This window comes from Balaenoptera borealis (assembly GCF_965194805.1).
Source record: "Balaenoptera borealis genome assembly, chromosome: 2".
NCBI classification, from domain to species: Eukaryota; Metazoa; Chordata; class Mammalia; order Artiodactyla; family Balaenopteridae; genus Balaenoptera; species Balaenoptera borealis.
Window position 1 is genome coordinate 37,459,158 of NC_138867.1, and position 19,994 is coordinate 37,479,151.

At 39.2% G+C, this 19,994-nt stretch overlaps 1 protein-coding gene across 5 annotated transcripts in view; it reads left to right on the forward strand.

Moving 5' to 3' along the window:
* Positions 1-19,994, forward strand: part of GHR (growth hormone receptor) — a gene marked incomplete at its 5' end in the record, with an annotated part of 278,629 nt that overhangs the window by 244,698 nt on the left and 13,937 nt on the right. For all 5 annotated transcript variants that reach the window (XM_082382300.1, XM_082382302.1, XM_082382301.1 and 2 more), the window contains 4 exons: positions 5,215-5,387; positions 9,540-9,718; positions 14,558-14,723; positions 16,751-16,841. In XM_082382300.1, the coding sequence (XP_082238426.1) occupies positions 5,215-5,387; positions 9,540-9,718; positions 14,558-14,723; positions 16,751-16,841 (609 nt within the window). The remainder of the gene's footprint in view (positions 1-5,214; positions 5,388-9,539; positions 9,719-14,557; positions 14,724-16,750; positions 16,842-19,994) is intronic.

Genomic DNA, 19,994 nt, shown 5'->3' on the forward strand with positions numbered 1-19,994 from the left:
AAGCGCATGAGCTCAGGGCCAACCATCTCGCATTTCAGTCTGGCTCCGGCCCTCGCCCTCGCTCACAGAGTGCTGCTGGGCAGATTAGTCAGTCTGTCAACAATTCAGCCACCTCATTTGCAAAATGGAGATAATAGACCTTGCCACATGGCTTCTTGTGAGGATTCTATTAACTAATCCATGAAAAACACTTATCACGGTGCTTGGTGACCAGCATAGTAAGTACTGGATAAATGGTAGCTGCTATTCTTATTATTGGTAGCGTGATAATAATTTAAAATAATATAGAATTCTAATTGCTGGGCTATAAAAGTGATTTTTGATTCTTTACTGCTTAGGATTATTGGTGTGCTATAAGACCATTTTTAATGCAGAGCTGGATGCTTAATTTGCAAATAAACAGTTTGAATTAGCAACCAGGACTGGCCTTAGTCACCTTCCAGGTGTGTGAGAGGTCTCTCAGTTGTACCCCAAAGGGCACACAAAGATGAGATGGTTGGGCACCAAATGCACGTTTTTTTCCCAGCAAGGCTGATACTGCAGAGAGGTAGGGGCCGGTAGACAAAGCTGATTTGTATGCATACATTTGGACAGGAAGCTAAAATGTCTGGTAACACTTTTGAATATCTTTTGAAATGATTGTTAAATGAAGAGAGATTTTAGTAGGTTCAATTTTCATACTTTTGCTTCAGCAACTTAGAGCTCAATCAAAACAAAATAAGTTATTCATACTGGCACAATTAACTAAAATGAAGAGAGAAGTAGCAGTTGGGCCCACTTTATGAAAACAGATTTTCACCACCCTAATATTCACCAAATCTGAACCTGAGCAAAAAGATCCAGAAGGACGCAGCCTTCACAGATATATATTTGTCCCTTACCCTCATCCATCAGGGCCACATACCTTTGTCTCCAGGCCTTCTCCGCACAGCCCAGGCTTTTCAGCGTCCCTAGTCCAAACCCAGCTCTGTGACAATAGAGATGCCACTGAAAGTGTGACGAGGTGGGGGGAAAGTCTTGGATCTATTCAGAAAGATGTCATCCATGATTGTCCTAGTAGAGTTTGGGATCCCAGGGGAAGAAATTGTCACATCCTCAAACCCCCTAAGTACAACCTCATAATTAGGGCCTACCAAACTGGCAAAATCAGTGTTTTGTGTTTTCTCTATAAGCATTTAACTATTTTGAATATCTTAGCCAAAATAACATGAGTGCCCAGCCCGGTTTCTCTGGAAACGGGAGAATTAAGGGAATTAGGAGTATCAGGAATATACATTATCAGGACTGCACCAATTAGAGTACAGATGTGTTGCCTTCATGTTACCCACTTACACAAAGAGGAAAATACAAATGCATTTTCTGACTCTTGTGATTGTTTCTTAGAATTCAGTTCCCAGGCAACTCCTGGGACTATAGCATCATGACTCCCCATCCCTGATACACAGATGAAACTGTGACATGATGTCATCCAGAACCGGAACACTGGAGGCGGGGAGGAGCAGGAGGGGGGCTGATGCACTCCCGGCCTGGCCTTGGTAGCTAAAGCACAAGGGAATCTAAACACGTCAGGCCCAGAGGACGGGCCCGGAGGCAGCTGCAGGCTTGGCTGGCTCTGCTCCTGGCCAGGTGAGCTGGGGAAAGAGGCAGCCAATTCAGAACAGTCTGTGCCACCCTGTGATGGAGACCGTGCCCTATTCAGCCTCTGAGCTTGGAGGGGACTCAGCAAGAATGCAAATCACAGGCCTGGCAAAAAGAGGCTCTGGGAGCCTGTCAGCATGCTCTACTCTCAGCCTTTTGCCTGCAGATGCCTCGTTTTCAAAGAAGTGGGCATGTGAAGACTCAGTCCCAAAGATTATCTCTCCCCCAACCCCACCAAACCCCCTCCCCAAATTACCCTGGCTTTTGAAAAGAAAGTTTCTTTTCCATGCAAGGTGGTGGGGGAAATTAGAAAGGAGAAAGAGCAGTTTTACTTTCTTTTCTTTTTTTAAGGAAAATGTTAAATTTTAAGCCTAAAATGCATGATCTGGAGATAATGAAAACAGTTGCCCTTAGAACATAAATGATGTTCTATTTTTTTTTTTATTTCTCTTCCAATTGGTTACCTTTAAGCGGAAAGCATTTCTTCTGCTCTTTATTCTGATTTTTATTGATAGGCTCTTTCTATAGTTCTCACCTCTATGTCACAAGCCAGTCTGGGAGCAAACCTAAAGCACTGAAGTGTAGGGAGTAGCTTCCATAAACGGGCTTTGGTCATCTGTAGAGAAATTCAACCCAGTGAAGGCAGGCAACAGAGCATCTGTTTTGTGAGTCCATTTGTTTTTTTTTCCTCTAAATTTAATAGTTTAAAAAGAAGTGTTAAATATGTATTTAAAATAAAATTCAACTTCAGTTAATGAGGGAGGGGGTTGGGAGTTGTGTTTTGAACTAGCTCTTCCTGATCCATTGTGCTTAAGATAAGTGCTTTAAGTTGTTTGTTCCGTGGAGCTAATGGGTTGGGGACAGTCTAAACAGTGTTTTTCATACAGTCCCCGTGGGGACCAGGGTGCTGACAAGCCAAAGTTGAGAAACTGTGTGAAATACACAGAGCTAACCTCCCTATTACAAATCCAGACCTGCTGAGCACTGGCCTACATCTTTAGAATGTTTTAATACTAACTTTAATACTGTCAGTTATGCTAAATACATTTGATATGTCCTTTACTATTATATGGAAGCCTCATTTCCTGGGCAATCTCTTAAACCATTCTCTTTACTATACGCTTATTTTGTTTGAAAGCCAAGATAAAATAAACCATACTATAGTTCCATGACCCACCTATCGATATTTCTTTTTTATCTTTTTCCTATTCTAAACACATACACACAATTCTTACTTCTACCCTCTACCCACTTAATTTTCCCATCGGAGATGAATCTGCCTCTCATCCAAGAGTGTGCAGCCTTTGAGAATCTCAACCAGAAATTAAGCAACAGTTCACTGTCCATGTTAATCCCAAGTTCTTTCCAACAGCTGATGAGCAGCTGTCTCAAGGACCCCCTGATATTACACAAGTTTCCTCCTAGTGCCAAACAGGCCAGCTTGGGAAACAGCTGTAAAGAAGGAAACATGTGTCTTCTCCCAGCTCTTCCTCCTGCCTTCCCACAGCCTGCAGGGTCCACTGCTGCCCAGCACCCACCCCCCGGGGCGATGCCCACAGACCTCCACGGTCTGGCCTGCCAGCCCCAAGCGCCTCAGCCGACACAAGGTCATCCCCACCCCCTTCTCCCTCAGCCACAGATTACCTGGCTTTATGTCTCCTTGACTTATAAACCCCCTTCTCGGCCGAGAGCCTAGTGAAGCGTAAGTAAATAATCAATTACCCCACCTAAGTAGCAATTCTAATTTAAGAAAGTTTTTCCCAATTATTCCATTGCCTTCTGTTCCCGCTCTTGCTTTCCCTATTGCCATCTATTAAACTTCTACCCATCTTCAAGATTGCTAAGAACACCACCTCCACCTTGAAGCCTTCCATGAACAGCCAGAGCAATCATTCCCTCTTCTAACTCCAGTGAGTACTATGTGTAAACACTTAGCCACACTGCTTTGTAATACAGTTTCTCGGTCATTCCCCTGAGGCAGGAGTAATTCACATGAATCCCGCATAATATCTGGCACAGTGTTTTATATAGAATCAATGCTTATGAAATATCAATATACTGAATAAAGGAGACAAAAAAAGAAAGTACTCGGATGGTAATTTCTGAGTCGTCTTCCAGGCTGAAGGTAGTGATCAAGTCTTATTAATCATTATAGCCACACAGTACTCGTGCCAGCTATAATGCTTACATACTGCTTGCATGGGAGACACCCAAAGATGGCTTGCTGAATTCACTCATTCAGTCAGGCGAGCAGATGGGAAGTGGGAGAAGAGCTGTGTCACGTTGTCTCACATGTTTGCTCAGTTCCTGCTGGGATGGACTTGAGTCTGAGCGATCTTTTGATTGCTCTGCGTTTTTGTTCAAGTCCCCTTAGCAGCTGATCAGGGAATATCCTTTCCCCAAACTGACGTCCTCCCACAGAGAACTTCCTGGCATCTCTTTTTTCTTCGACACACATCCTGCTGTTGTTCTAAGTCATCTGGGTAAATGATGCTTTCTGTAGAGTGGGATAGAGCTGAATAACTCTATGGTAGAATTTAAATACGGAGATGTAGCTTTTCTGATTTCTTCAGTGTTCTCCATGTGTCCATCGATCCTTCATGACTTGTTTTGTTTGTTGTGCTTATCTGATCCAAGATATAGGAAAAGATGAACTTGTTCTTTGTAGAGAAACCAAAAAAGGAACTGATAGGCAAACACATTGATTCAGTTCAGCCCATTTTTGTTTTCCTTTTTTTGATATTATAATTAAATGTCCATTTCCAAAATGGAGAAGAAAAATGCTTTCTCAGTTTGGAGAATTTTTTTAAATTTCTGGGTTCATGGCTTTTGTCTCTTTTATGAGTAGAGGGGAAAATCCTAGGACTCCCATGTTTCTTAAAGGTTACCTGGATGTCCAGCATGTTTGAAATGTTCCCGTGGCTCTTCATGTAATTAAGGAAAAATATCAGGAGTATGGGAAGGAGTTCAAGGCAACGGGAAACCATCCCCCCCAAACAATGGACAGCTTTGGGGAGATGGACACAGGATGCAGAGGTTCAGAGTAGGGCAGTAGCCAATTTTCCACTTCAGGGCCACCCAAATCTCAATGTCACTCAGCCTGCAGAACACCATCAGTGTGCTGCCTCAGTTTCTTCCACCATAAGTTGGGGGAATACCCAGGTTTAAAGACTCAGCTATTCTCTGGGAATCTCTATAGTTTGGGAGTTGACTCTTCAGTATTTTAATAAAGGAACATTTTTAAACCTTGGTAAGCCTGAGAACCCTCATCTGTAGAATGGGGATAATGAAGTACCTACCAATAAATCACTTAATTTAGGAGCTGGCACATTATACGCAGTCAATGGAGGGATGCTTTTAGTATAGGCAGAAGTACCAAATGGCCTTCTATCGGTCTACAGACACTGATCATCAGTCCACAGATGTGCTACTTCTTGGAAATGGTGCCACTAAGATACTTGTTCATAACATATTTGTGTCCCAATTTATTGAATCTGACTGCCAAGCACCTTGCTTTGGCTTAAGCTATGGCATGGTTTGGGGGAACAATTCATCCTTTTTTACCCTCCATTTCAGGAGCACTCAAGAATGGACTCAAGAATGGAAAGAATGCCCCGATTATGTCTCTGCTGGAGAAAACAGCTGTTACTTTAATTCATCTTATACCTCCATTTGGATCCCCTACTGTATCAAGCTAACCAGCAATGGCGATACTGTGGATCAAAAGTGTTTCTCTGTTGAGGAAATAGGTAAATCACAGGTTTGTGTTTTATTTGACATGGCTTTAGATTAAATAAGTGGGGAAGGCTGCAAAGTCCAAGTGTATGCAAATAGGAAGACTGTGTCATTGCACTCTGTAGAGGGATGGAGGTCTCCTTTACAGTGCATGAGATCAGCTGGTGAACCAGAGAGAAAGGGCAGAGGGAGCTTGGGTTGGCTCTAACATGAAAAAAATCTGGCAGTAAATGTTGTAAAGAAAAGAATAGGAGCCTTATGGAGTCTTTTCCTTGAGAAGGTCTCTAAAGCTGGATTATATTCTTGTGTGCCGCTGCAAGGGACAAACTCAATGCACTCTTAAGATTCCATCTCTCCTAATGATTTGGTATGATTATTATATTCTGATCTACTGAAATACATTGGCCTTGATCTCTGTCATTGCTATAATAAATGCCTAGATTTTCTTTACCACAAGGCATAATCATTCTGGAATTTTACATTGACAGAACAGCCAAAACCAGTTTAAAGACATGTTTATAAGATCTCAAAACAAACACTGGAGGTAGTCAGCTCAGTGAACAAAGTGAAAGATCCAAGCAGCTTATCCCTTGCCCATCATGTGGACACAGGGGAAATGAAACAAAACAAACAACCATAATTGGAATATTCATGTTTATATTATAATATACTATAGTATATTATACTATAATATAATAGTATAAACAGCTAGATAGAAAGAATCAAAGAAGGACCATGAGTAGCTGACACTGGTGCCTCAAATCTATCCACAAAGCTCATTTGTTGCTTGTAGGAATTCCTTGGAGGCTCTCTCAGTTGTGTTGTTCTTGTGTGTGGTTTCCCAGGCATCAGCAGACTGGAAGAGACTGAGAGAGTGTGGGTAGAAGCTGCAGATAGAAACAAGTAAATCTGATAGCCTGACTTTGAGGGAGAAGATTGAGAAAACTGTACCAAGCAGAAAAGAGAACCCAATTATACGGTTTAGAGGAACTATTCGTACATATGCCCTAACGTCAATAGATGTAGCTGTCTAGTGGCTAAATGGGTAGTAGAAAGACTACTGTGTCAAGACCCGTGTTCTAACCCTGTCCCTGCCAAGAGCCAGCCCCACTCGTTTACCTGGCTGACTTTCACTGAGTGCCTGCCATGAGCCGGGCACTGTGCTGGGTGTGTCGGCTACAGAACGAGTAAGACGCAGTCAAGTAGGGAAATCAGGCAGGTTAACAAGTAATTGTGATACAGCGCAATAGGTGCCGGACTCAAGGTGTGTGGAATGCACTGCAAGCCAGGGTTGTGGCCAGAGGTGTGAATGATTGACTGGGCCTGAGGGATGAGAAAGGGCTGCACAGAGATGGTGACTAGTTCAGTTACTTCTTAAAGCATCAGCAGGAGTTGCCAGTTATACAAGATGGACTGTGTCTTCCAACAGCGACTAAGTTCCAAAAGTGACAAACAGCGCAGAATGTTCACAGACTCGGGAGCAGTTTGGCAGGCCTGACTCGGTGGCCAGAGAAATCATCAATTGATCTTGTATACCCCACAGAGGAATTTGGACTTTACCTTACTGCCCAGGGGGGTACACTTGAGGATGCTTAAGCAGGAAAATGACCTCGGGATATTTATTGCTAACACTTACAAAGCATTTACCATAGATCAGGTATGATAACTGTGTGAGATGGCTTCTATTATAATCCCCATTTTACAGATGATGAAACTGATCCCCAAAGCAGGGGATCAATGGCTAGCTCAAGGTCAGACAGCTGGTAGGCAGAGCTGAGATTTGAACCTAAGCAGCATAGCTCCAGAGCCCATGCTCTTAACCTCAAAGCCATACAGCATGGTACTATTGTCTCAGGGAAATTCATCTTGCTGCAGTGTAGAGGGTAGATTGGAATAGCACAGACTAGAGGTATGGGGATTAGAAGACTTTGTGATAATCAAGGCAAAAGATGATGATGGGCAGAGTTACCATGAAAGCAGGGAGGGAGGGAGCTGAGAGTGAGAGACAACAAAGAACGGAGGTGAACCTAGATCTGAAGATGACAGTCACAAGCCTCAGCTCCCTCATGTATTATGAATGTATTCTACTAGACCTCACAGGGCTCGTCTTTGGGTTTAAAGTCATATATTACTTAGGCATTTGTCATTCATTCAGTTTATTCAGCCAATCTTTGAGTCTCTTCCTTGGGCCAGGCAGTGTTCTAGGTGCTGGGGACAGAAAACGTCTGCCCTAGTGGGACATTTTCCCAGTGAGGGTGGAAAGAGACCATGCTGGGAAGAGAGATAACATCGGGAGGGAGAAAAGCACGCTGGAGAGGTTGCAATGGTAGCGTTATCAGACATGGCTTCACTGAGACAGCGACACTTGAGTAAAGAAGGAAGTGAGAGAACAGTCACGTGTCTACCTGAGGGAAGAGGGCACAGGAAGGGTAAAGATCCTGAAGCGGCAGCATGCCTTTGCTCTCTCCAGGAACAGCATGGGGTAGTGAGGGGACACACGGAGAGCGAGGAGGAGCGTGGTCATAGACCAGATCCCAGAGGTCAGAGGGTCAAAGCTAAGGTACCCTTTAAGCCATTGTGTGACTTTGGCTTTCATCTGGAGTGAGATAGGAAGCCTTTGGAAGGCTTTAAATGATGAGTGATATGACCTAACTTAAGATGACCACCATGTCCACAGTATTGAGGGCTGTGTTGAGAATAGACTGAAGGGGGACAAGGACCACAGGAAGAGACTAGTTGGGAGGCTAATGCAGCAAAAAAAAAAAAAAAATGATAATGGCCAGGACCAGGTTAGAGCCATGCAGGTGATGAGAAGTGGGTGGATTTGGGGAATATCTTGAAAGTACAGCTGACAGAATGTGGGATGGTGAAAAAAAAGATGAGTCCGGGAAGAGTTCACCATTTTTATCCTGAGCAACTGGAGGAATGGAGTCACCATTAACAGAAGCAGGGAAGGTAGAAGAGGAGCACGCTTCAGGCAGAAGACTTGCCTTTGAATGCGTTCAGTTTCAGATGCTTTTTAAACATCTCAGAGTGTTTCTCACACCGTAATGTGTCAACTAAGGCACCTAGAAATAAGCATAAAAGTAAGGAAGAGGTTATTATTATGCTCATAACGGTGGTACTGAGCCTTCTCAAAAAGGACCCAGTTCTATATCCTCTATTTAAAGTAGACAGGAAGATTTGTAAGATGCAACATGAGTAATAAGTTTGAGAAAATTTTGCATTAAAAACATTTTTATAGTTCAGTCATATAAAGAGTTAAGCTTTGGTTTTCAGAATTCATCAGTCCCCAACAAATCCAGAAAGATGAGGTATAACTATCATGATGTGGGTAGCTTAGCTATTTTGCAAATCCCTTCAATTTAATTTCCAAAATGTGGTCATGATTAGTCAAATTGGGACTTTCTCATTTTTTAAAAAGTAGTATCCACTCCACAGTGGTCAGTAGCATGCAGTTAAGTAAAACACAGAAAACACTGATTCATTACCATTTGAGAGAGCAGTGTAATGCCTTCATTTTATATCTGAAGAAATGATCACATGTGGCTAGGAAGACAAGCTAAGGAGTATTTACTGAGTGTTTGGAAGGATTGTGCTTCTGTAGCCGTACAGAAATGGCAAAGACAAGAACTGAGAAAGAAAATAAGAAAGATCTTGCCCCAGGTCACATACAGCTTGGAAGAAAAAAGATTTCTCCACCCCTAGTTCCAAAACAGCAACATGTTTAAATACCATAGATCTGACTCTCCGTTCCTTCAGTTTTGAGTTAAAGTGAATTCCTTTGCCAAAATCCCAAAGTATTAATCCTATCAGAGCCAAAAGAAATGTAAAACATGGCAAATCTTTAAGAATAGCTATAGATCAGATTTTAAACTCAAAAAGAAGTTTTTTATAGGGCCTTTTTTTTAAAGTTAAAAACAGATCATCCTTAAGTTAAAAAATGATTCACTTTGTTGTAAAGCAGAAACTAACACACCATTGTAAACCAGTTATACTCCAGTAAAGATGTTAAAAAAAAAATGATACTCTCCCATACAGTGGGAATATTGGAAGAATTAAGAGTTTGAATAATAAAAATGTATAAAGTAACAGTCTCTTCGGAAGAAAGCATTCCACTAATGTCGAGCTGTGTCTGTGTACTAATTCTCTGTTGAAATGCCCAGTGCAACCAGATCCACCCATTGGCCTCAACTGGACTTTACTGAACATCAGTTTAACAGGGATTCATGCAGATATCCAAGTGAGATGGGAACCACCACCAAATGCAGATGTTCAGAAGGGATGGATAGTCCTGGAGTATGAACTGCAATACAAAGAAGTAAATGAGACCCAATGGAAAATGGTAAGATATCATTACATCTCACATTTAAAACTCCTTTGACTTTTCTTCTTTTTAGTTTAACAACCCCCTCTCATTTGTAGACTTTCTTTTGACTTAATACCACATGCCCATGCCATATGCTCTCTAATTTCTTATTTGAGAAAAATGGCTATAATCAGTAAAATATCATCTTGGAATTCTTTAAGACAGCAAATGCTTACATGGAGTTTTATACAGAAACCTATGGAAGGAAAGGAAGACTATATTTCCCCAGTCATCATTGGTATCCAGTTGAACCTTAGAACAATATCGTGTACTCTAGCCACTTAGCTGCCTTTGAGGATGTGGCTAAACATGGGAAGGGTTATGATCAAGGTCAACAGTGAGCTGTGGCTAAATATTCTCCCGTGATTTTAGTTGCTACTCTTCACCAGACCCCCATTAAAATAAGTTCTTGAGTGACTCCAGGAGGGAAACAGAGGGGGAGGGAATTGATCCCCTAGAGGTTTCAGAAGGATGTTTTGTTACATACCTCAAGGGAGAATCAAGCTAAGAGGTTTTTATCTGAGCAAGTGGCATGGTACTGGTTGACCTCTGAACCCCTCACTTCCTTGCCAGGTGTATGGGAGCTGGGCACTTAGATAAAGTCCGCATGGCACACAACAAGAAGAAACCAGGATTATCATGCTGCTCCCAATGTAACCAATGCTAAATCAGTCTAGCCACAGCCACAGGCCTGGCCAAGCCAAGTGGGTTCTGGCCGGTCACCAGGTCGTGCCCAGCAGCCCGGCACAGCCTCACTCTCAGAATTTTGAGACACCGGGCCCTGCCCATTCAGTGAACTGCTGAGAAAGAAGCCAGTTTTGTCATTAGAGGAAAGCTAAGTTTAGAGCAGCTGTGCACAGTTAAATATTGGGCTTCAAGGTTCTGTTTGCAGAATCATTTTAATTTAGATATCTGTTCCGTAACTTGGTGCAGAAAAGCTTGGCTGGATGCTGAGTCAAACAAGGCTTCCTAAATTCAAGCTTCAGTCAAACATTTGTTCAGCAACCAGGTATTGAAATAACCACTGTGCACAAGGCACGGCGCTAGGCACCCCAGGGCAGCAGTTCCCAAAGTGTAACGTTTAGACCCCGGAGGGTCCCTGGCACCCTTTCAGGGAGTCCACAAGCTCAAGACTATTTTCATAATAATACTAGAATGTTCTTTCCTTTTTTCACTGTGTCGAGATTTACACAGATGGTACAAGCGCAATGGTGGAAACACTGCCGCTGCCTTAGCACAAATCAAGGCAATAATTCCAAATCGTCCTGACAGTCACTGTATTCTTCACCACCGTGCACTCACAGTTAAGAAGCCGTGAGCAGGGCTGGGGGGAGGGAGTTTCACATAAGAATGTCCTCGATGAAGCTGCATATATTATTAATTTTATTAAATCACGATTTCTGAGTAGGTAGCTTTTTAATCTTCTGTGTGACACGTGGGAAGTACACATAAAGCACTGCAGCTGCATACTGAGGTGAGGTTGGTTATCTTGAGAAACGGCATTTAAACACCCGAGTTGCCTGCTTGAACTAGCTGCTTTTTGCTTGGAATACCATTTTTACTTTGAAAAAACAACTGATAAACAGCTGGATGGCTTTTCACATTTGAGTTGGCAAATACTTGGCAACATTTCTTGAAAAAGTGAACTTACCACTTAAGAAAAACAATTGACAGTATTTGTTGCCAATGAGAAAATTTGAGCTTTCAAGGTTAAATTCGAATTTTGGAGAACTTGCTATCTGCAGCTGTGAGCTTGACAGCTTCCCCAACCTTTGAAGATCTCCTAATAAGATCAGTGGTGTTATAAGCAAAAGTGAGGGTTTTTTTTAATATTGTATGGTGAAATGTGTGAACATTTAGAAAATCTGCATAACTCAGTGAACAATATTTTCCAAATGACCATACTGTAACCAAAACCACACTTGGAGAAATGATCCATTCAAAGTACTAGATGGAATGGTGGATTTTAATACAATGAAGTGTGAAAGATTCATTGATAGAATTTAAGATTCCGCATTGCAACTAACCTTTAAGAAAATACCACTTACTGAGTTTTTTTGTTGGTGTTAAAGAAGAATATATACAATTATCTGAAAAGAGTATTAAAATATCTCTTCCGTTTCCTCACTATATATCTGTGGGACCAAGTTTTATTTATGCACCTCAACCAAAACAACACATGCTAGCAGTTTTAATTCAGAGACAGATGTAAAAATACAGCCATTAAGCCAGATATTAAAGAGATTTGCAAAAATGTAAAACAATGTCATTTTTCTCACTATAATTTTATTGTTTCAGAAAGTACAATAATTTTTATAAAAACATGTTAACATAAAATCTATTATTTTAATTTTGAAATTAGTATTTTTTAAATTCTCATTTTCAGTTTCTAGTATGGTAAATAATGATAGGTATAACCCCAAAAAACCAAAATCTTTAGGATTCTCAATCATTTTTAAGAGTGTGGAGGAGACCTGAAACAAAAAAAAGTTTGACAACCTAGAAAAAGCAAAGATGTAAATCAGAACATTAGCACACAAATTGAGTGCTGATAGTTTGAACACAGAAAGTCCATGGCCTGTAGTTCTGTCCCAGCCGAGGCACCGATAGGAATCGCACACTCTGAGCCAGGTGTGTGGGAGCATGGGACTCAGTCAACCATTCAGGGCCGCATCCCAACTTGGCTTTGCGGCACTTTTCATTGCACCCCTGCTAAATCTCATCAGATAGTCCAAAGGGGTCAGTTAACTTTTACTTTACTTACCTTTTATAAATGAAGTTACAAATTCATGATTTTTATAAGTTTGGTAATTTGCAAGGTATCTCAAAATTGTCATGAGTATCAAGGGCCCATCTATAAGAATTGACCTCTCTTGAAGATCTTACATTCTACTTGGCTATGAGAACAAGAGGCATAAGCATAAAAAGAAGAGAGGGTTGTTAAGTCAAGGGGGAAAAGGCTAATGTTTGTTGCTTGTATCAGGAATTCATGTTACATTTGACAATATTGAATTTGGTATTACTATGCCCATTTTTAATTTATTAAACACATTTTGAATATAAAAGTAATTCTAATGACCATGTAGTTGCTTACAGCTATTTACCTGCTAAACCAAGTTAAGAATTTGTTGGGTTTTTTTTTTTTTTTTTAAGACTTAATGGGTGGCGTAGAATTATCCACAATGTGTTGGCCATCTCTTGAGGAGTACCCACTATATACCTGGTATTGTGCTGGGCTTTGGAAATGTAAAGAAAATGAAGGCATCATTTGCCCCCAGGGAATTTGCAGTATAATATAGAAATTAGAGCAATGAATTAAAAGAAGTAATATGTGTACTACCTGGCAGGATGGAGTAGGGATAATTGCCAGAAGAGGCTTCTTAGAATATCAGCAGTACTTGCACTGAGAATTAGCCAAGAATAGGCTTTCCCTCATAGGAAGGTGGCAGGGAGCAGGGTGGGTATTAGGAGCACTGTGAACAAATTTGAGTTTCGTGTGGAAGGTTGAGGGAAGATGGAGAGGGGGCCATGGGTCGAATGGCCGAGGGTCCTTTTTTGGTTTTGTCATTAATGAAATCTGTAAAGAAATAGTACTGGTGACAGTGACAGAGAAATGAGGGTGTCAAGAATGGAAACATAGGCTTTTTAAAATAGTTTAAGAAAAATAATAAAATGAATTTAATATTCAGAAGCATTTTAGGTATACAAATATTCCATATATGAAGCATCTATAAAAGATGCAAACTAACCATTCTGTGTACATAGGAGAAAAAAAGAGGTACTTTGCGAGTAGAAACTAACTGAGGTGAAGGGAAATTTGTTTTAGAAGCTGAAGGCCCAGGCTCTGACTTAATAAAACAAATTATGAGAATCTTATTTATGTGAAAAACCCATGCTGTTGAAGAAGAGAATGTTCCTAATTTTCTATAAACAGGAACAAGATGTTCTACCCAAAAACACAAGAAAAGCACATATTGGATACCTGCTTTGAATATTTGACTTGGAGGAAAACACCATCATTAGTTGTATCCAACCTCTTTGATAGCAACATGTCTTAAAGGTCTCATAGCCTCACCTACCCTTCCCTGGGAAGGTAAAGGAACATCCTGGCCTTCAGGGTTGTGGAATGCTGACGGTTGTTACCAAAGGCCTCCAGTGACTTTTCTTCACAAATTTTGAATAGCAAACTATTTTGAGGTGGCTTTAAGCCTTCTAGAGCAAGCTGATAGAATTGTTTGAAAGTTTAATTAAGACAACTATGATTTTTCTAGGATACTTTCCAATTCTGTGATCATATGAATGACTACCCAGGATTTCCAGAGAACAGATATAGATATAGGAAATATGTTTGTTTCTTTCTGTTCTGATGTCTTTATATAAGAATGTAATATCCCAAAGGGTAGGCAATGTATCTGTAATCTTTATAATTCTGCCATTCACTATAATAATTCTATTATGCTTTGATCTTAGTAGAATATCTGACAGCCTAATGCAAAGGTATAGCTGCATTTCTTTAAAAAAGTCTATCATCTCTTTGTGTTTATACCAAAATAAATTTGAAGACTACTACCCATTTAACAAAATGATTCTTTTTTTTTACCATTTTTTAATTGAAGTATAGTTAATTTACAATGTTGTGTTACTAAGTTATTTGCCTTGATCTTTCTCTAAATAGCAAACTCCACCAGCGCATTTTAAAACGTTGCCTACTTTACAGAAATTCATTTTGAATACAAATGTAGAAACACCTCATAGAGCTTATTGCATTGAGTTGTTGACTCTCTAACCAGTAAGTTTCATATTTTGTCTTGAAAGATGGACCCTGTACTGTCAACATCCGTTCCAGTGTACTCATTGAGACTGGATAAAGAGTATGAAGTGCGTGTGAGATCCAGACAACGAAACTCTGAAAAATATGGCGAGTTCAGTGAGGTGCTCTTTGTAACACTTCCTCAGATGAGACCATTTGCATGTGAAGAAGGTAAACCTAAGAGATTAAGATGGAAGCCAACATGGTTTTTGTCAATATACAGGGATTGTTAGGGTGTTGTCCAGATCAAGATACATTAGCATCAATTGTCAGGATGAGGGACCTTGAGTTCACTGCCTGTAACAGGTACTCTCCATTACAAAAGAGGAAGGAGGATTTCATTTTTGAATTATTCAGGAAAAGTCACGGGGTAAGTGCAAGTTAAAGAGCAGAAGATACACTAAGCTATTGATGGAGGGGGTGGGGTATCTCTGGATAATAGAATTTCAGGTGATTCTTTTCTTCATTTCTATATTTCTTTGTTTCTATATTTCTAGTATTTTCTATGAGTTTGTTTTGCACTTATAATCAGAAAAAAATGTTTTTCAAATACACAGTGAAGAAATTCTGAATCTGGATGGATGGCTATCTATGTGGCATCTTAGAGAATGCCTAATATTGAGTCAGCATAAGTAGTCAATGGCAGGTGTTCATTGGTTTTAGAAAGTTTGGGTGTGGCTTTTACCTGGAGGAAGGCTTAGTAAATCGTGTGCTAGATACGCTCAAGAGTGACAAGGAATATTTGAAGATCCTATATAAAAGAACTATAAACATATAGTTTAAAGAAATGAGACCTATGAATTCAGAATAAAAGAATTTAAATTTTTGGATGCAGAAATAAAGAAGGCTGCTTAACAATGAATAGTAAGTGTATAAAGTATTATCACTCCCAAATGGGAATTGGCTATATAACTCATCTCCATTAAAAACGGAAGATCTACAGTGCCACATGAAGGTCTGAGGTTTGTTAACGAAACAATCACAAGCTACAGAGAAATTAAATTTATATTTCTGCACTTACGGTACAGGTAGAATCCGTGATACTGTATAACACAAATGAAAGTGTCTATAGTACAGGTAGAATCCGTGATACCATATAACACAAATGAAAGTGTCTATAGCACCATCTTTTCTAAGCTCTACTCAACAGGCTTGTTGTTTCACATGATACTTGATACAATGAAACTCAGGTTAAAAGCACATTTGCCACGTGCCCTTTAAGCTTATTGTGATGGCATTTAATTCCTTAACAAAAATATTTTTTAAACAAGCTTTTCCTTCTCTGTTAAAAAAGAAAAAAATTAAACTCTCGCTTTATATTATGTTCCTGAGTATATCATTGATATAAAATTATAGGTACCACAAGATACAAAAAAATGATATTCTCTCCCCCACTAATTCTTTATAATATGCATAACAGCTCCCTTGGGGCTTTTAATAACTGAATAAGAAAATAAATAAAAGAATATTACAGCATAAAAGTCTACTTTTAATAAAGCAACGTTAAGGTAAATTCCACCTTAAAAGCAGTCAACCTCTGCCACTGTGGCACTTGTTCTGGAGAAATGAAATAGAAGTTTTACAGACTCCCACAAATTTGCTACAAATTGTACTAAAATCTGAAGATGGGAGTCCTAGTACTGATCTTCTTCTGTCAAACAATATTTTTTTTAAGCAGAAAATGTATGCCCTGCATGTCTAAAAAGTTTCAGTAATGATTCAAAAGTAAAACTCTGCCCCCATCTTTTTGATGGATCCTCAATCTGGAGGATAAAAAATATCACCACACCTTTAAAAAAAAAAAAAGAACCAAGTGGACATTATTTAGGAAAAGTAGTATATTAACAGGCATCAATTTTTCCTAGAGCTGAAGCATTTTAATGACATACCCTGAATACATAAGGTGCTTAAAGCAGTTTGTTTGTATAAACATTGATTGTGCTTAAACTGTATGCTGTTTCTTTACTTTGACTTTTTTTTTGGTACATGAAAGGATCTGAAGAAGTGGATAGAGGTGTTCTTGGAACAGAAAATACTCCTAAGTCATTGCACTCTATTTCAGTGGTTATCAAATGAAATCACTGACTTTACTAGATGAATACACATTAGGAAATTTTTTTATGTGGAACAGGAGAGTGAAATGTAAACTTCAACTATTCATAGTTCTGTGAGTGAGATGTTGTTCTTATGTTTTTCAGATTTCCAGTTTCCATGGTTCTTATTTATTATCTTTGGAATATTTGGGCTAATGGTGACATTATTTTTATTCATATTTTCTAAACAACAAAGGTAAGTGTGATAGAACATACTTTGATATGGTCTTGCCAGTTATTTAGCAAACATACATGTTTCCATTTATCGTTTGATGTTTTCTTTTGTGAATCATGAGTGAAATATTTCAACCCAGTGGAACGTTATCTCCAGTTATACATTTACCACTTTGTTGTGTTCATCAGAGAGACATCACAGGTCTCAGTTCTATCTGGAAAGTTGCACGGGACATTAAGAGGCTGAGGCTAGTGGCTGTACACCTTGTGATATGTACCTCATCAAAGTTCTGAAAAAATTGGCTCATTTATTCCAGGACCATAAGGCAGCAGTGAGGCTTTGGCTGAGTCTGACACAGTCCTAATGTAAGAGGAAATTTAAGTGGTAAACTAAAGCCACCTAGATAATTCAATCTAATAAAACCTTTTTTGACTTCATATGATGACGATTTTAAGTAAATTTGGGTTTTATTGAAATTGCTTGGATAGTTATGATTTGGTATTTCATCTGCTTTTGTCAACACAGATAAAATTCTAAGCTTGAAGAGATTCCATTCTGCATTCTCTTGCAGTCAAAACGCAGGCTCCAGTTATTATTCTGCCACTGCTGTTTAATCTCATTTGAGTCCCTTAATCTCTCTAGGCCTCCATGTTCTCATGGGTAATATGAGGGTGTTGGATTACATGACCTTTAAATTTCCCTTAAGCTGTAAAGACTAATTATTCTATTTTCATTCTTGAAAGAAACTCAGTACAGACTACAGGAACTTTTAATACAAAACATAGGAAAAGTTACCAGTACCGGTCACCAGTTTTCTTACATTTAGAATATTCTTTTTTTTATTTTTTTAACATCTTTATTGGAGTATAATTGCTTTACAATGGTGTGTTAGTTTCTGCTGTATAACAAAGTGAATCAGCTATATGCATATGTATATCCCCATATCTCCTCCCTCTTGTGTCTCCCTCCCACCCTCCCTATCCCACCCCTCTAGGTGGTCACAAACTACCGAGCTGATCTCCCTGTGCTATGCAGCTGCTTCCCACTAGCTATCTATTTTACGTTTGGTAGTGTATATATGTCCATGCCACTCTCTCACTTTGTCACAGCTTACCCTTCCCCCTCTCCATATCCTCAAGTCCATTCTCTAGTAGGTCTGTGTCTTTATTCCTGTCTTGCCCCTAGGTTCTTCATGACATTTTTTTTTCGTAGATTCCATATATATGTGTTAGCATACGGTATTTGTTTTTCTCTTTCTGACTTACTTCATCCTGTATGACAGACTCTAGGTCCATCCACCTCACTACAAATAACTCAATTTCGTTTCTTTTTATAGCTGAGTAATATTCCATTGTATATATGTGCCACATCTTCTTTATCCATTCATCTGTTGATGGACACTTAGGTTGCTTCCATGTCCTGGCTATTGTAAATAGAGCTGCAATGAACATTGTGGTACATGACTCTTTTTGAATTATGGTTTTCTCAGGGTATATGCCCAGTAGTGGGATTGCTGGGTCATATGGTAGTTTAGAATATTCTTTAAGTCCCATGGGTTAATCTTGCCCCTTCTCCTAGAATTAGGGTAAGCTAACACTCTGTTTGCCTGGGACTTTCCTGGTTTTAGCGTTGAAAGTCCCGTGTCCAGGCAAACCAAGACAGTTGGTTACTCTACCTAGAACTAAAGACAAGGTGAAGCCAAGACACATCTACAAATCAAAATAGGATCTATGTGAATATATTGTAAAAGCTTTTTAATTTGTATTTTGAAGCTGTATAGCATTTGTAAACATCAAAATAGAATTTCAGTAGAGAGAAGAATTCTCAGAATTCTAGAGTTCCAGAGTGTCAAGCATGCTAAAAGTCTCCAAGTGAAGGTAGGAAGGGTTATTTTAGTAGCTTCATCTCCAATTTTATAATGTACGCTCAGGAGAAAACAAAATTCGCTCTGTAGAATTTTATTTTCTATCTAACTTTCTAGCAACATTACTATCTTAGAAACACAAGTATTATAAAGCAGGATAACACACTTTTTTCAATTGGGGGGGAAGTTAGTAAATAATTGTTTAGGATTTTAAGTAATTTATATATTTAAGCAATGCCAACAGCAAAGGAGCCAAATTATTCTGTTGATTAATTTGAATTCACTGATCTGTACAGTTAGGCGATGGGCTAATTTATGTGTAACTGCAGTAGATAAACCCACTATGTACATAATGGAATTTACTTTTAACATTAGTTGTCAATTTTGAGTCATCATGAAGACCAAGCAAATTTGTTATGTTGCTTAAAATTACATTAGTGAACAATATTTGGAAGAAAAAATAATCCTCCAAACAAATAGAATTTCAAAGAAAATATATTAACCTTTGTCTAAAAGAGTGTTTTCTATGAATAATGAAGTTCTTAATTATGATGCTTGGTCAAAATCACCAAATTGGGAAAAATTTTGGAAATCTATTTGTACTGCCAAATTTCCTGTTCTAAATTAAGTTTTCCGTGGAAAACAATTAACCTTTCTTTTTTCATGTACCCATAAAAACCCTTATCATTGTCTAAATTTCCATGTTCTAATGAAAGTAGGAAATGGTAGAAAATAGCTGTCAGCAAGTGTGGAAAGAACAATTAAAATGAAACTCAAAGAATGAGGTGCTATGCCAGTTTACCCCAGAACTTCAGGACTGTAAAGGACTTAGGTGCTCTTTGTCTTTGCCTGAGGTTTTGTTAGTTCACAAACCAAGCCACTGGTCCCTTTCTTAGTCCAAATCATTAAAAGTCAACTCTAGCAAAATTTATAGTGTAATTTGGATTTGAATAAAATGATAGAAAAATCAGAAACGTAGTTTCATGCCAGTTTATCTTTATTCTATACTCTGTGGCTCCCACCATATGACCTACTCCAGCCTTCAAGCTATGACTAATCCAGGAAGAAATAACTGAATCAACATAAAACAGAAGTGACAAACTGGCAACCTGAAAGCCAAATTCAGCCCGCAGATCCATGTTTTGTTGTTTTATGTTCTTTTGATTTTGGAGTAGTTTTCCTGCAAAGTGTTTATAAAACAGGGAATTTTCACGCAAAAATCCAGATTACCAGATTATCTTTAAAAACAGAGATCTAGTGAAACTGAGCTGATATTCCTGCATGGCAACATGTGCTGAAGCAGAGGACCA